This window comes from Rousettus aegyptiacus, unplaced genomic scaffold (assembly GCF_014176215.1).
Source record: "Rousettus aegyptiacus isolate mRouAeg1 unplaced genomic scaffold, mRouAeg1.p scaffold_m13_p_19, whole genome shotgun sequence".
Taxonomy (NCBI): domain Eukaryota; kingdom Metazoa; phylum Chordata; class Mammalia; order Chiroptera; family Pteropodidae; genus Rousettus; species Rousettus aegyptiacus.
The window spans coordinates 1,886,415-1,904,980 of NW_023416294.1; the positions used below are offsets into that span (position 1 = coordinate 1,886,415).

Consider the following 18,566-nt stretch of genomic DNA (forward strand, 5'->3'; position numbering starts at 1 on the left):
CTGTATTTTTTATTGCTGCTCTGTTTTTATTTTCTTCTACAAATTTGGGCTTTGTTTTTTTGTTTTTGTTTTTTATCTTTTTTCTTTAAGTATCAGGTTAGATTGTTAGAGATTTTTTTTGTTTAGGCCTCTAGCGCTATTAATTTTCCTCTTAGAACTATTGGCTGTGTCCCACAAATTTTGTTGTTGTGTTTTCCTTTTCATTATTTCTCAGTGTATTTTTGATTTCTTCCTCAATCTCATTATAATTCCATTCATTGTTGAGTAGCATTTTATTTAGCCTCCATGAGTTTTTCAGTTTTCTTATAATTGATTTCTAGCCTCATTTTGATTAGAAGAAGCTTGATATGATTTTAGTCAGCTTAAAGTATGTTGAGACCTGTTTTGTGGCCTAACATGTGGTCTATCTTAGAAAAGGTTTCTTATGCACTTAATAAGAATATATATTTGACTTTGGGGTAAAATGTTCTAAAAATATCAAATAAGTCTGTCTGGTCTATTGTGTCATTTAAGGCCCCTGTTTCCTTGTTATTTTTATTTCTGGGTGATATAGCTGCTGATATCAATGAAGTATAGAAGTACTTTACTATGACTATTACTGTCCATCTCTCTGTTTTTGTTGGTCACTATTTCTTTTATGTACTTAGGTGCTCCCATGTTGAGTGCACAAATGTTTACAAGGTTTATATCCTCTTGTTGGATTCATCCGTTGTCATTTTCTAATGTTCTTAGTTATTTATATAGCCTTTGTTTAGAGTCCATTTTGTCTGGTGTAAGTATTGCTACTCAACTTTTTTTTCATTTGTATTTGTATGTCTTTTACTTTGTCTCTGTGTTTTTTTTGATCTAAAGTTTGTTTCTTGCAGTCAGCATATGTAAGGGTCTTGTTTTCTTATTCATTCAGCCACTCCATAATCTTTTCATTGGTGCAGTTAATTCGTTTACATTTATTGATAGATCTGAAGTTATTATTATTTATAGTTCTGATTTTTCTTCTTTTTCAAGAAGTCCCTGCAACATTTTCTGTAATACTGGTTTGTGGTGATACACTCCTTACCTTTTTCTTGGTGGGGAAGCTTTTTATCTGTCATTTGATTTTAATCATTAGCCTAGATGAGTTAGAATAATCTTGGTTGTAGGTCCTTTCTTTTTAACATGTTGGATGCTTCCTGCTAGTTCATTCAGGCCTCCAGAGATTCTGTTGACAAATCTTATGGGAGCACCCTTGCAGGTAACAAACTTTGTCTTTCTGCTTTTAAGACTTTCTTTGTTTTTTACTTTTGATGTTTTAAATATGATATATCTTGATATGGACCTGTTTGGGCTCATCTTGTTTGGGATGCTTTGTACTTCCTGGACTTAAACATTTTTTTCCTTCACCAGGTTGAGGAACTTTTTAGTCATTATTTCTTCAAATTGGTTTTCAATTCCTTGCTTTTTCTTTTCTCCTGTTACCTGTATATAGTGAATATTGTTACACTTGATGTTGTCCCTTTAATATCCTCACTTTTTTATAATTCTTTTTCCTTGTTGTTTCATTGAGGTTTTCTGCTAATTTGTCTTCCAAATTGCTAATTTGGTCATCTGGCTCGTCTAATCTACTATTGATTACCTCAAATGTAGTCTTTATTTTAGTTATTATATTCTTCATTCTGATTGATTTTTTTTTATGTTTTCTGTCTCCATGTTTATGTTTTCTGTCTCTGTTAAAGTTCTCACTGAGATCATTTACTCATCTTCTAAGTTCATTGAGTATCCTTATAACTAGTGTTTTGAATTCTTTATCTGGTAGACTCTTTGTCTCCATTGTATTTAGTTCTATTTATTTGGAGCTTTGTTTTTCCATTTGGGATGTGCTTCAAAGAACTCATGAAGTACATGTTACTTAACAGTTCTTTGTACATAGTAAGTAAATGATTCTCCAAATACTGGTTTTCAGTTATAATTGCTTATGTTATTGCTTAAACACAAGTCTACCAGTATTTGAGTTCTTAGTAAGTCTTCTTAGTAAGTCTTTCAGTGTATATTAATTTATGTCTGCATATTGATGTGCAGATTTTTAACCAGTGTTTGCTTTCTTCAGTTAATTTTTCACTGTCACATATTTGAAATTCATTGTGTTATTGGTGTTAATATTCTCAGTCACTGACAAGATTTAAAATTTTTTACATGTTTTAAAACTGTTCTTATCCCCCTTTCACTTAATATTTTTTCTTGTTTATTTTCCCTATTTGGTTATTGTAATAGTGGTTTATTCCTAAAAGTTTCATATATTTCAATATTCAGTTTTTGTTCATAGTGTAAAAATATTTTTTATAGTTTTATTAGCAGTTCGAGGATCCAAATTGCTTCTGTGTGGTTGGCTTATAAATCTTTTAGTCCTCTTTAATTCTACAGTTGTTCTCTTTATCCTTTTTTGTTCATTATTTAATTGATTAATTATTTCCAGAATTCTTAGTAGTTTTTATATTTCTTTCATCATTTCAAAGGGAATTTTGTGAATGCTAGAATTATTTAAAAGTGCTCAAGTTTTCTTCCCATGTTTATCATTTTAAATTGCTTTAATAACCCTATTAAAGTTTATTCTTGTCTCAGTTATTGGGTATTTAGGTGGATATCCAGTCTTTATGGTCTACTAACCAGTAATCGAGAGAATATATATTGCTTTTCATGTTGTATTAATAGGACTTATAAAATACTTTCATTTTTATTTTATAAAGTCTCTTTACTTTGAGGTAATTAGAGGTCCAAATGCCATGTTAAGAAATGACTGACAATCTCATGTATGCTTTACATAGTTTCTTCCTATTTTAACATCTCGCAAAAGTGTAGTGCAGTATTATAACTAAAATGTACTATTTACATATTCATAATATGAGATACATTTTCGTCAACAAAAGACCCCTCCTGTGCCCTTTTGTAGCCACAATCAGATTTCCCTTGCCCTTCCTTCTCCTTAAACTGTGGCAACTACCAGTCTGTACTTCATTTATATAATTTTGTCATTTTAAGATTATTAAACAGTCAACAGCCACACCACCCTGAACACGTCTGATCTTTAAAGCTAAGCAGGGTCGGGGCTGGTTAGTACTTGGATGGGAGACCACCTAGGAAGATCAGGTGCTGTAGGCATAATAAAATAAAAAAATAAGAGATTGTTAACTGACAAGCTCCTTGCAATCTGTGAGGTCAACCAAGGGTTGTCTCGCAAAAATGGATGGATGGATGGATGGATGGATGGATGGATGAGGAAGGAAGGAAGGAGGGAGGGGGGGAAGGAATCATGTATTATGTAGCCTTTGCGGTTCATTTTTTTATCCACTCAATATAATTCTCTGCAGGTTTATTTATGTAGTATGTGTCTATAGTTTGTTTCCTTTGTTTCTGAGTAGTAAGGTAAGTATAAACTTCAATTTAACCACTCACTCATAAATGGATATATGAGGTTTATTTCTGTTTTGGGCCTGTTACAAATACTTTATGAACATGGATGTGCAGATTTTTTGGTGAATATAGTCTTTGTTCTCTAAGATTGCATCTGGAGTTGAATGAGAGTTGCATATTTGGTTTTAGTTTAGTTTAATTAAAAGCAGTTTTATAAAAATATAATTCACAAAAGAAAAGATTCACACTTTTAAAGTGTTTTAGTATATTTACATAATTATGCTAACCATCAACACTATCTAATTTCAGAGTATTTTTAGTATCCCAGATTAAAACTTTTGTCTCTCTTCTAGCCCCTGACTCCACTAGTTTTTCTGTCTAGATTTTCTTGTTCTGAACGTTTAATGTAAATATGTGGCCTGTTTTGACTGGTTTCTTTCACTTAGCCTAATAGTATCAGAGTTTATCTTTGCTATATCATATTCCAAACGTTTTTCTTCTTCTTGCTGAATTATATTCATTAGTGTGGATATGTCAATTTTACTTATGCACAGATCAGTTAATAGATATTTGGGGTTTGGTGCGCTTGCCTATTATGAATGCTGCATCTATGAAATTCATGTACCAGTTTTTGTTTGGATATGTATTCCTTTGTATAATCAAATAATGTTCTGTTGTGTGGGTATACACATGTTATCCATTCTTCAAAAGATGAACATTGAGTATTTTCCTCTTATCTAGCTGTTATGAATAATGCTGCTGTGAGTATTAGTGTACAGATTTTTGTCAGAATATGTGTCATTTCTCTGGGGTATATACTGTGAATAGAAGTGCTAGATTATATGGTAACATTTGAATATATTTTGAGGAACTGCCCAGGTGTTTTTTGACATGTTCCTTAATGTAAAATGGCTACTCTGTTTTACATTCCCAGCAGTGTCATAGATTTCCAGTTTCTTCTCATTCTTATCAGCACTTGTTAATGTCTGTCGTTTTTATTTTAGCCATCCTAGTGGAGTTGAAGTGTTATTTTAATGCTGGTTTTAATTTGCATTTTTTAAAGGATAATGCTGTTAAGCATCTTGTGTGTTTATTGACCATTTGTTTAACACTTTTGAAGAAGTTGCTTTTCAAAATGTTTACTCAGTTCTTTATATATTCTCTGTACAATTCCTTTATCAGATTAAGATCTGCAGATATTCTCTTCTTTTTTGATAGGTGCAACTCACTTTCTTGAAGGTATCCTTTATTTTTTTAACACAAGTTAAAATTTTTATTCAGGTGAATTTTACATTGCATAAAGTTAATCATTTTTAAGTGTAGAATTTAGTGTAACTTAGTACATGCACAATATTGTGCAATCACTACCTTTATCACATTCAAAACATTTTTTATCACCACAGTCATTTCTCTTTCTACCCTTCTCTCTTACCCCTGAAAACCATGCAGTCTGCTTTCTGTCTCAAAAGATTCACCTAATTTTGATGAACTCCTGTTTATCTTTTTTTTTTGGGGGGGGGGGGTCACATGTTTTTTATTTTATATTTAAGAAATAATGGCTTAATCTCTAGTCTCAAAGATAACTTAGTTTTTTTAGCTGTTATTTTTTTGTCTGTGTTCCATTTTGGGTTAGTTATTTTGCATGTGGTGTGACCAGAGTTCCAAATTCATTTCTCCTTTAAGTGGAAATTATTCAGTTGTCTCAGAATATTTGTTTAAAAGATTGTTCTTTCTTGTGGAACTGTCCTGGCATTCTTGTTTAAAATCAGTTAATCATAGATGTGAGAGTTTAATTCTGGTCTTTTCATTCTATTCTATTACATACCTTTTGTTATGCCAATATTACATTGAATTGATTACTGTAGCTTTGTAGGTTTCCAAATTAGAAAGATTGAGTCCTTAGACTTTGGTCTTTTAATATTGTCTGGCCATTGTTAGGTCTCCTGTTTCCATATGACTTTTACAATTAGTTTGTTGGTTTTTATAAAGAATTTAGCTAGGATTCTGATAGAGATTGTGAGGCAGTTATAGATTAGTTTGCCTTGGATTGCCATCCAATCTGTGAGTGTGGAATATCTTTCCATTTATTTAGAGATTTTTTTCCCCTGTTTTTAGGTTTTTAATTTCTTTCAGCAACTTTTTTTTAGTGTTTATTACATTTTTGTTAAATTTATAGCAATTTAATGTTTGTTTGTTTGTTTGTTTTTAATTAGCATTTATTCGATGCTAAACGTACTCCCAGGCCATAAGTTTTTGTTTCAGTTTCTTCTGGGATATCTTTTTTTTCTGTGTAACCTCCTCTTCTGGTTTAGGAACAGTATGCTCTTTTTCAGTAAGGATCGTTTCAATGTGGCAGGGAGAGCTCATATAGGATTAGTCTACCCATGAACTGTGTAAATTCTGTGCCACATCTTGGGAGCTTGATTCACCTGGATGTGCTCAGTGACCAGAGAATCTACATCTAAATTCTTAAGTTCAGCATTCCTCTCTCCAATTTTTAATCATGTGGAGCACAGATTCAGCACTCTTTTTGGGCCATTGGCTCTATGTCCACCCCCATCATTTGTCCTACCATACTCCACCATTGTAACTAAATGGCATGCAGAGCTATTGTGACATCCTTCAGCTATTCGGTGGCTTTTTGGATATGCATACCCTGGATGGCCTGAGCAGTTTCATGAGTGGTCTTAAAGTGAACATAAAGATTTCAACCTCTTGATTTGCATGATTTCATGCAGTTTCTTCTGGGTCAAGTAAATAGCGAACCATTTTCTGTGGCCACCTCAAGCTGCTTGTAGGAAGAGCTCAAAGTAATTTATTGTTTTTGATGTTATTGCATATGGAAGTGTTTCCATTATTTTGGGTTTGTTCTCATCAGATTCATAGAAAAAACATATCTAATTACAGAAATAGAATCGATTTTTAGAAATTCAGTTTGCATCATGCAGTTATGTTGAATTTATTTGTAATTTTTAATGGAGTCTTTAGATTTTCTGTGTACAAGATCATATCATTTACAGATAGAGATAGTTTGTCTTCCTCTTTTCCAGTCTAGTTACCTTTTTTAAAAAATTGCCTAATGGCCCCAACTAGAGGAACATATAGCACAATGGTGAAAAAAGTAGTGAAAATGGTACACTTACTTGCCATCTGTGTCTCTGGCAAAATTTCTTTTTATGCCTTTTATTTATTTTCTAATTGGGTTGTTGTCTTATTGTGTTTACAGAATTAAGTATTTGTTAGATATGTGATATGCAAATATATTTTCCAAGTCTATTGATTTTTTCATCCTATTAACATCGTTTGCTAATAGAGTTCTTATTTTCGATAAAATCTGACTATTTCCTCATGTAGATTACAATTTCAGTGTCAAGACTAAGAATTTATTGCCTGGTCATAAATCAAAAAATTTTTTTTGTGTATGTTCATCTTTTGAAAGTATAGTTTTGCAGTTTGATCTGTTTTGAGCTAAGTTTTGTTTAGATGTAAGGCTTAGATTGAAATTCTTATGGATAGGAACGCCTGTGTATGATCATTGTTCCAGCACCAGTTGGTGAAAGACTCTCTTTCATCTTGTTTACATTAAAATGCTTTTGCCTTTTGTCAGGTATCATCAGTTGGGCATATTTTTATCGATCTGTTTCTAGGTTCCTTGTTTTGTTCCATTTATCTGTTTTCTCTGCCAATACCAACAGTCTTGATTTGTTTGATGATATGTCTTGAGATCAAGTAGACAGAGTCATTTTTATTTTTCAAAATTGTTTTTGTTCCTTTGTCTTTGCATACAAATTTTAGTGTAATCTGGTCTATTCATATGAAAAAGTTCTTGGCTCTTATATCACCCCAAAAGGTGTTAGGAAGTTTTATTACAACCTTTTGAAATCTAGACTTCTCACGCAACTTGTGTGGTGTAGGTGACATAGGCAAAACTTTTTCTGAATTATTTATTTGGAATAGGGCAATTATTTTCTGTAACTTTTTGTCATACTAGGTGGTCCTTTTCCTGGTCCTTTGGCTGTAGAGAGGGCTTATAGGAGCAATTTACTTATCTGCCCAAGGATTTTTGTTGTATTTGATAGAAGAAATAGAGATAAATATATTTATTCCCACTTCTTAAATACATAACTATGTAAATATTTTTGAGCATTTTACCTGCTCCTAAATTTGTAATTGGAGATTAAAATTTTTTTCTTCTTGGTCAGTAATACAGACAGACTTTGTCATACTTTTTTTCTATGCCTGTATTTGTTTTTTGTTTCAAAAATTGTGTAAAGCACATTCCTTTTTGGTCTACTCTCAATTTTTTTATTGCAGTAAATACATATGACAAAATTTACCATTTTAACTATTTTTAAGTGTATTGTTCAGTAGTATTAAATACATTCATAGTGTTGTATACCCATCACACCATCCATCTCTGTAACTTTTCATTCTGTAAAACCGATACTCTATACATTATATAATAACACCTCATTTCCACCTGCCCAGATCCCAGGAACCACCTTTCTGCTTTTTGCTATATTATTTTGATTGTTCTAAGTACCTCATGTAGGTGGTATTATATAATATTGCTCTTTTAGTGAATTGCTTATTTCACTTAACATAATATCCTCAAGGTTCACATGTTGTAGTGCATGTCAGTTTCTTTCCTTTTTAAGTGAATGTTCCTTTGAATGGGTGTGCCACATTTTGCTTATCCATTCCTCCACTGATAACAGTCATTTGGATTGCTTCCATATTATAGCTACCTTTTTTTTTTTTTTTTTTTTTTTTGAGACCTTGCTTTCAGTTCCAGAAGTGAAATTGCTGAATCACATAATTTTTTTTTAATTTTTGAGAAACGACTTATACTGTTTTTGTAGCAGCTGTACCATCACATGTCTACCAACACAGCCCAAGTGTTTCAGTTTTTCCACATCTCACCAACACTTGTTATTTTCTGTCATGTTTTTTACTAGTAATCATGCTGATGGATATGACGTAATAGTTTGATTTGCTTTTCAATAAAGATTAGTGATGTTGAACATCTTTTCCTGTGCTTATGGGCCATTTATATATCTTTGATACATTGTAGAAAAATGTGAAAAATGTACAAAAACCTTCAGATAGCTGGAACATAAAGATAAATATTTATTCAAGTCCTTTGCCCATTTATGAATTGAGCTTTTTGTGTTTTTGTTGAGTTTTAGGACTTCTTAACATTTTGTATCAAGTTTTCTTTATCATGTTTTTATTATACAATTTCTAAGTCGATAGTGATAAGAGTTTAAGTTTTACCTAGAGATTTAATTTTTCCTGGAATTTAGATTAGTATGTCCCATGAACACTATGTTTCCTCAAATAACAGTTGGATAATTACCTGCTCAGTTATGTTTATGTCTGGGTGTGATCAATGTAGTTGATTAAAACCACGTAATTAAACATTAATGACCTACTATAAAACATTTATATATCTATGTAATATTTAAATATTTTTTCTAGGCAAGTTGGACAAATGCAAGTAAGAAACAACGTGAAAAGCTACTTGAGCTGATACGTCGTCTTGCAGAGGATGATAAAGATGGTGTGATGGCACACAAAGTGTTGAACCTTCTATGGAATCTCGCCCATAGTGATGATGTACCTGTAGACATCATGGACCTGGCTCTCAGTGCCCACATAAAAATACTAGATTATAGTTGTTCCCAGGTATGGGAGTTTCTTTTCTTCCCCCTGCTACTCTCCCCAATTAGGATGGCTTATTTATAGGATAATTTCATTATTTTTGGTTTTTAAAGTAATTTTGAGGAATTAGCTTAGTTATTTAAGCCTAGCTTCCTTTTTTGTGTGTTTTTTCAACAAATTTTTATATCATTTAGGATTTTTACCTTCTTGCAAGAAGGGTTACAGAGAGTAAACAATATAGGATGGTAAAATAGAATCATAAAGTATTAAAACCAGTAGTGACTTTGGAGGTAATTAGATCCTTACTCAAGAAGTAAGAATTAACAAACTTAACAAAATTTCCTAAATAGTTGTGTCCTTATGAGCAAATTATAGCTTCTCTGCATTTAATTTAAGTCATTTATGTTTACTAACTTTTAATATGAATTTTTTATACTAAGTTCTGGGACCTGTTTTTCTGCTGCTTTTTTTTGTCATTTAATAAAGATGATGTATTTTCTTTAAAAAATGCAAAAGAATGCTAGGCAGGGTATTCTTAGTTACTTGAAGGCAGACATTCTACATGAATATAATCTGGCTAAGCAGGGTCAAATGATATTCTCAGTTTTTGAAACCCATATAATTTAAAAGATTCAGAAGTATTTGCTGAATATATCCGTAATCAAAGAAAAATGATCATATGTGCACATATGTATATATAACTAGGTGAATAAATTCAGAGGGGTAGCACTCTTTACCTGGGATACTTAAAAAATGAAGGTGTCATTCTTCATAGTCTGTGGACTAGATAATCCCACCTGTTCATCTAAAACTAATTTTTTTTCCAATTTGGAAGAAGGTATGAATTAAAATTTAACCCAACTACTCTCCTTAATGAGCAGATTAAAAACAGGGAACTTTAAAAAATCTCAGTGATTAGTAAGAGCTGAAGATTTATCAAAAGAAGTAAATAGTTCATTTATTTGATCATATACCAGTATTACACTGTACTTGATTCTATGTGTTCATTAACTATTTATTCAGCATCTCAAATGGTTATAAAGTCCTCAAGTTTAAACTGTTTTGTTAAATAGAGAAGTGTTATAGAGAATGAAAGCAAATACATGCTATAAATGCTCAACTTCCTCCTTTATTTAAGTACTATGAAATCTCCTTTATTCTTATATTCTTCATTTTTTCCTTCTATCTCTACATTATGTTTTATTTATACATTTTTATAGTATTTACTGTGACCAAGTGACAGTCTGCAATGGCATTAACTTAATTGAAATTATTTGGTAATTTTTTGCTTCCTTGCTTTTTTTATCTTTTTTCTTTCTTATTATTTTTTTTATGGTGACACTGGTTAATAAAATGTAGTAAGTTGCAGCTCTACCCTTGAACAGTAAGGCATATATATATTTACACTGTGAGTTCACTTCCCATAGTTAGGTTTCTTTGTGTCACCACATATTTGACCCCTTTTACTCCATCTCCCTCTCTCCTTTTTCACCCCCAACCCCTCTGGTAACCACTAGTCTATTGTCCATGTCCATGAGTCTCTGTTCATTTGCCCTGTTCATCTATTGCTTTAGGTATATATCCCGTGTAAGTGATATCATATAGTTTTCAAATTTTTCTATCTGGCTTATTTCACGTAGCATGATTATCATGAGGTCCATCCATATTTTCACAAGTGGCAGTATTTCATCTCTTAGGGCTGAGTAAATATTCCATTGTATATATAGATACCGCAGCTTCAACTTCCTCCTTTAATTAGTTATTTATATCTTTGCATGGCACAGTGTAATCTTAAACAGTGCCACATAAACAGTTATTGAATTTCAAAATATTTGAAATATTATATCTTATAAGAGAGTTTTCCTTTTTCAACTTCAGCCTTCATTTGTTGTAATTATGGAAAACTAATAAATATATTACTCTATTTGCTCTTTTTAACCCAAAGTGCTTTTAAGAGAAATATTCATATATAAATATCTTAAATTTTAAATTTTTAAAGATGCTCACAGAATTCAGACCAGTAATTTAACATCTAGAAACTTTTCTGGGAAATAATATGAAAACAGCGTAGTATTTAGACTAGGACATTTATTGTTGTTTATACAGTGAAATGATAACCACTCACATTCAAGAATACACTATAGTATACTCTGCAAGCATTAAAATGGCTCCTGTTGTGGATAAATGTCCATAGTATTTAATGAAAACAGTTAAAGTATGTTTTTTGTTTCTATAAAGAGATGTGCATGTGTTTTAAAAAAAAAAAAAAAAACCTCAAATGAGACATTAAACATAAACAAATGTACAGATTTGCCTTTTCTTCATGTAATTTCATTACAGAAATAATTTCATTACAATTAAAAATTTGTTAGGTACTCAAACCTGTACTTCTGATAACTAGTAACCAGATAAAAAGACAAGCAAATTAACCATGGCAGAATATTAGAAACAAACTTATTCTTATAACATTCTTAATTTTTCTTTAGGTGAATGACATGTACCTCGTTTTACAAGTTTTAATATGATGTAAAAGTTGATTTCACTAAAAAGGATAAAAAAGGAAGGGAACTGAGTATCTTTCTCTTAATATCTATTGACATAACTGGCTGCAAACTCAGTGTTCCAGAATGAACTTATCTATACTGGCTAATTTGGTTATTTTTTTAACTTAATTATTATTTTCTTGATGAAATATAAATTTTCAGTGTTCCTGATTTTTGGAGAAATATTTGCTAACATCACACCAATAGGTGGGAATTCTTGAGATTCTCTATTTTTGCTGCGAGAGCCTCATAAAACACTGAGTAAAATGCAATACTAGCATTCAGGCATGTGTTCTAAAAATCAAATCTCCTGTCAGTGTGCCTAAAATTAGTATTTATATTTTGTCGCAGATATTTCTCAATCCATGGGACACTGAATATTTATAGAATTAATTTACATTTTGGAATATTGATGATGATTTAAAAATAAGACTATACTTAAAGCATTTTGTTTCATTATATCATTATACATCATAATTGTGACGTCACTTTAAAAACATTTTTACTCTGTAATTCTTAAATAATTTAAAGGTAACAATTATATTGAATACTTGTCCACATAACCGTAAATTGTTTGTATTTATATACAAGGATCGAGATGCACAAAAGATTCAATGGATAGATCGCTTCATAGAAGAACTTCGCACAAATGATAAGTGGGTAATTCCTGCACTGAAACAAATAAGAGAAATTTGTAGTTTGTTTGGTGAAGCGCCTCAAAATTTGAGGTAAGTCTTTTAATAGAGAAATTTTTCCAGTTTTTATTTATATATTATGTTGGAAACAGCATATCAGTAAAAAAGTAGATTTTATTCTACTTTCATATTGTATGACACAGAGGCTAAGTTATTTATCAATGTTACATAGCCATTAAATATCAGAGTCAAGATGCTTGGGCATTTGGTCAGAATTGTCTTGAATTTTCAGAAGATATACAGACATTATGACACGAGTTATATTTATGTTATCCATCACCCCTACCCCCTTTCTTCCACCCTTTCTACTGGTTTCCTTGGTCTGATAATCATTCTTAATCCCACATGATGTTATTTCATAACTCCCCTTACTTGTTCCTTAGTTCTACTCTTTACATATTTCTCAATAATTTTTATTGACTTTAAATTTTATAATAGGTAATAATAATGAGAGGGATAGTTATCTTTTGAATTTAGAAGTTCCTTTTTAAACATAAGGCTACAGATGATTTAAATTACTAAAGATGACAAGACTTGTTTAAAGATTTTTTTATTCTTTATTTTACTATATTTTTCTTAAATAGCTAATTTCAGGCCTTGATGTTAAATTGATCTTATTGGGATAATATGCTTTATTTCTGTGATACATTAGGAAGTAATGACATTAAGGGAAAAGTAAAATAGAGAGAGGAAGCAAGGTATAGAGGTAACAACTATCTATTTCCACTGCTAGGATCTCTACAGTGAATCCTAGTTTTGTCTAATTAACTTTGGTCTTAGAAAGATTCACTGACCTTTAAGAAACATTTTTCTTGTGTGTAAAACAATCAAAAGATCCTTTGTAGTATGTTAACAGAATTCCTCTTTAAAAAGAGTTCTTATATAATACCAATTCTATATTTATATTTGCCAAGTTGACTTTTGATACCTTTTTTCTAGAGCTAGAAAAATTATATCAAATTAAGGAGTCTCATCAAAATAAATATGGAAAAGACTCCTAAAATAATCTGTTAATATTGTTTGCTTGTGAAGAACATATTTTGATTGTGTTTGAGTTAACTATACATGCCTTTTGTCTAATTTATTTTTTGGTTGGTTGTACACACAGTATTATGTACTGTTCCAAGGCTAAAAATTTGATCACAAGTTTTAATACGATGTGAGAGTTGATTGTTTCTCTAAAAAGGATAAAAAGGAAGGAAACAGAGTATGTTTCTGCTAGTATCTGTGGGCATAACTGTCTGCAAACTGTGTTCCAGAATGAACCTCTCTGTAATGATTAATATTCTTGATCATTTAAACTTGTACATGTGCTTTGATACTATAGTTCTATAAATTAAATGGTTGAAATTGGAGAATACTGTATAAGAATTTTGGAATCAGTATTTTTTGAGGTTTTGTTTAGTCTCTTCAAATTGCTGATTTTGTTATTAAAAAGGAAGATATTGATCAGATTTTATTATGAATGTAAGATATGTTAAATCTTTAAAGCAGTGGCTAGAATTTCAGTCTCTAAACAGTCTCTTAGTTACAGCATTTACAGCAGTAATTTAACAGCAGTGTTCATTTGCCTAATTATACTGTTAAGTTCTTCTCGTTTTAGTCAAACTCAGCGAAGTCCCCATGCATTCTATCGTCATGATTTAATCAATCAACTTCAGCATAATCATGCCTTAGTTACTTTGGTAGCAGAAAACCTGGCAGTTTACATGAATAGCATGCGACCATATGCTAGAGGTATGTATTATAAACTAACATTAACTATTGGGAATCACTTGGGCTTTCCTTTCCTGGTTTTTTCTTTTTGTCCTTAGGTTAATTGCCTCAGATATGACAATGTTTACTTTTAAAAGACTGAAAAATGGATGTGAATTAATTTGTAAATTGTATTCACTTATGGATCCACTTAGCCTCCCAAATCTTGTAAAGCAAAACTCTAGGCCTTAGTAAAGAGCTTTTTTACTAAGTGTTCTTTACTAAGTGCTCATGTGCCTACTTATCCTTGTTGAATTGTTTTTTTCCCAACTCTATCTGGGAACTCATATCATATATCTACTTTGTACCTGCAGTTGCTACTTTCTGGGTGTGTTAGTTGATTCATTTTAAACCTTTTTGTTGTTACTTTTAGCAGCTTTTCAGGAAAACTTGATTATAATTCCTTTGTTAATTTTGCCCAAGTCTATTTTTTAGTATATTACAGTTGTTTTAAGTAACCCTGAAATAATAGTTTCTATTGTTCAAATAATTTGTTAAAAATTTAGTAGATAGTGATTACCATTTGTCTTCTGGTTCTCAGAATATGAAATTGTTTAAACATATTGGGGATAATGTTTCATGTAGTTTTAACATAAATCTTTTTACCATTTGCTCTATGAAGAGCTCTTTTCTTGGTGCTTTAAAGATCAATTCCGAGATTATTTCTCCTTTGACAATTTTACCAGGATGTATCTGTGCATCTATACCTCCTTTATATTACACTAGATTTGTTGGACAAAATAAAATCCCAGGCACCCGTAGGCCCAATTTTGTGTATTGGAAAAAGGAAAAAAAAAAAAAAAAACTTTCTGTTGTCTAATGTTGAAGTCAAGATTGAGCATAATGATGAACTGAAAATAGTATTTAGTAACAGGCTACATTAGGATATGTAGAATTCGGTGATATGTTTAAGATGTGTTGGCTAGAACAGTAGAATCTGCATGTGCTTATTATGCTTTAATGGTTGTGATGTGATGAATAATAAAGTGATCTTAAAAATTCCTGAGAGTTTGCTGACAAATAGTACCCATGTAAAAGTTACATTAATGTAATGGAAAATTAAACAACTATTTAGTACTTGTAAAGATTATAAAGACTTCTTACTCATGTCACATTTTACCCATTCATTCTGCTTCATTGTTCTGAAACACAATCTAAGCATCAGCTGCTGTAGTTGGTCCCGTTTCAGTTTTGCCGGTTAAGATCCACGGTTTCTTCATAGCAAAGTGTTAGGACAGGGAGGGCACTATACTCATGAAATTTGGTGGTTTATTTTTTCTAGCAGGAGCAGCTAAAATCAGTGAGATGGCTAAAAGTTTCTCTGTAGTTCTCATGAGTATTGTATTACCTCAAACTTTCTTGGTAACATAGACCACTGCTACATGCCACATTTCCCAAAAGTGGAGTCAGCTAGATAACTTAACGCCAGTGAAAACTTTTGTTTACTCCATTTTTATGTGATTTCTTCTGTGTTTTTAATGTCATTGTCAGTAATTGGAAACCAAATTACCAAGGCAACGATGTGAGACACATGTGCATTTCACCTTGCTAGGGTTCTCTCTTCCTTTTAATCAAAATGTATTTGTATGTTCCTTGCTTATCTTCATGATCACAAGAATGTCAATCTCTTTATAGTGTTTGTAAGAGTTTAGAAATACAAACACAGGCTTTATAGGTAAACTGCCTAGATTTAAAGCTTGGCTCTAACACTTGATAGCTGCGTATTTGGAGGTTACTTACACTGTGTATCGTTGATTTATATCTGGAAAATGAGGATAATAGTATGTCTCGGCTCTATAAATAAGTTAATATTTGCCAGAATGGAGTTAATAGTTGCTAGAATGATATCTGCACATAGCAAGCACTTGTATTATTAAGTTCCTCTGAATTTATAGATTTCATATTTGTTTACCTAAGTAACTTTCCTCTTCAGTATTTTTTATTTCAGACTAAAGCTGATATGTCAATTCATTTTTAAATAGAGGAACAAAATGAAGTTTCCTGCTGAACCTTTTAACATTAAATTACTAATGTGATATAAAACTATTACCAACATAAACATTCTATAAGAAGCATATTGCATCGATCACCTGAGTCATATGACAGAAAGTTGGTGGAAACACCTTAACTGTGTGACAAGATAATGTGAGGTTGTTGCAGTTCACAGATGTTTCCTCAGTTTTATTTTATTAGTATTATGCATTTGCCATGACTATATTATAATCTTTGGTGTTGAAAAAATTATTTCCCCAGTGGCATGGTCGCCTGATTACATATACCTCTGCTTTCCCAGTATCTTAGATAACAAAGTAACTTATTAAAATTTTTTCCAACTTTTATGCATGTTAAAGTTTTACTGACTGCTCCTTAGTGAATTTATGGACCAGTACTTCTGAATCATATATTTTTAAAACTTTCTAGTGTGCATCAACAAAGTGTAAAACACTTAGGTAGAGACCCTTTACACTGATTTATACTTGCGTTTTTATGTGTTCTTTTCTTTGGTATCCGGACAAAGTTTGTAGGACTTACACTATTTATTGTGCACATTGCAATTCATTTAAACCTGTGTGTGTGTGTGTTTTTAAGGACTGCTGTTGTTATGGCATCTGTCTGACTATTTTCAGAACCACTTGCTAAAAAATCACAGGTCTCTTTTACAAGTGTCATTCAATAATTGTGCAGTTTTAAGAGAATGCACATCCTGTGTTTGGTTCATTTACTAGCTTTACCTAATTTCCACATGGCAGCCGTGAAGTACTGCTAAATATTTGTGAGTTCTTGTACTTTAAAAAATATTTTTGACTCGTATTACTAATTTTGCTAAGCAGGTGGCTCTTTGGAGAAATGATTGACCTACAGCAGGGAAGTACAAAGTGAAACTTGAACATTTTTATGTCAGAAAGAGTTTTCGGAGAATCATATTGGCATGTAGCAAATGCATAGGAGTCGGCTCTCACTTGCTAAGTCTGTGAGTTTGAGCATCAAAACTATTAGACCATGGATCATAATCTTTTCAACATATAAGCACTTGGAGAAGAATAGATGGGGAAGAATGTTAACTGAAAATGTAGGAGGAAAAATACTAGATTATTAAATTAGCGTGAGAGAGAAATTAGGAGCACCAGAATCCTGACTTGGTGTCAGAATAACTTTTCAGTGGAAAAAGTTGGTGGAAACACCTTAACTAAGTGATCTAAGTTAACATTATTAATATTGAGACAAGCTGACATCATCACTTCTGATATCAATGTGAGAAATATATCGCATTAGATTTGTGGTATTTTTTGCAAAAAAAAAATCATAACCTGGGTTTAACTAGAGGAAACATGAAGCAAACTTGAATTGAATTACATTAGATAAGAAACTTTACTCATTAAACTGGTTAAGATAAATAACAGAGAAATAAGGACATTCCAGGTTAAAGAAAACAGCTACATGCAATGTGTGAGCCTACATTTGATTCTTGACTAGGAAAAAAGAAAGCATAAATGATATTAATGGGACAGTTAATGAGATTTGAATGTAAACTATGATGGATCACAATAGTCTTTTATTAATCTTAAACTCAGATAAGTGTGCTGTGGATATGTTCTTACTAGGAAATAAACTTGGTTTTAAGGAGTAAAGTGGCATATATTTTAGCTTCAGATGGTTCACAAAAGTAATACGTATGAAGAGATACTGATAAAAACAGATGAGCAAAATGTAATCAGTTGGTTTATTTGGATAAAGAATAGTTCCTTGTATTATTATTGCATTTTGTTTATAAGTTTGAAATCTTATCAAAAGTCAAAGTTGCACTGTGCTCCTCCCCACACCTGCAGGGGGAAAATTTTTTTGCCAAGTAAGCATACACACAGAAGGTTTTAGGTAAAAGGCTTTAATATTTAATAGATAAGAAATAGTTAAAGTGGCAGTCTAAAGTTTAGTCAGATGCTTTAAGATAAGTGCTCTGGAAAACCAGAAAACTTGTATGTAGTGGCAAATAATTTCTACAATTTTAAAGGCTTGACGTTTGGTGTAATTGATGACTTTCAAGGATATAAGCAATAAGATTTAAAACTGCTGGCAAATGCTCAGCATGTGGAAGTACAGAACAGTCAATAATATGTAGGCTCCCTTTTATTTTTTTAACCAAATCCACACCTAGATGCATGTTCCATTTAAATAGCAAGCCAAGATTTTACTTTTAATTTTTTGAAGTTTTTCTTGTATTAAAAAATCTTGCCATTTTAACGACTTGGGTTGCCTTTACCAATATCAAAAGAGGGTCTTACAATTAGAATTCTTTGGCATCATTTATACAAGTTCTCAGAGATCTATAGTTGAGAAATATTACTGCTTATTATTAAAGAGCATTATATAATTTCCAAATTAAAACATCAAAATTTTGAAATAAAAGTGTTTGATTTTTGAGTGATTGACAGCTTATGTTGAAGGTATTTATTTTCACTGTATTCTGTTCCACCTACCAGTCAATTCAGCCATTTCCAGGCAGAGGGCTGTATCTCATTTAAAAACA

The 18,566-nt window shown here is 31.6% G+C and overlaps 1 protein-coding gene across 4 annotated transcripts in view; it reads left to right on the forward strand.

Moving 5' to 3' along the window:
• LOC107502038 (probable ubiquitin carboxyl-terminal hydrolase FAF-X) overlaps positions 1 to 18,566 on the forward strand; it is a 144,316-nt gene that overhangs the window by 44,252 nt on the left and 81,498 nt on the right. For 2 of the 4 annotated variants that reach the window (XM_036235673.1, XM_036235675.1), the window contains exons 12-14: positions 8,866 to 9,072; positions 12,183 to 12,319; positions 13,875 to 14,023. In XM_036235673.1, the coding sequence (XP_036091566.1) occupies positions 8,866 to 9,072; positions 12,183 to 12,319; positions 13,875 to 14,023 (493 nt within the window). The remainder of the gene's footprint in view (positions 1 to 8,865; positions 9,073 to 12,182; positions 12,320 to 13,874; positions 14,024 to 18,566) is intronic. The other 2 variants (XM_036235674.1, XM_036235676.1) reach the window with 1 other exon arrangement.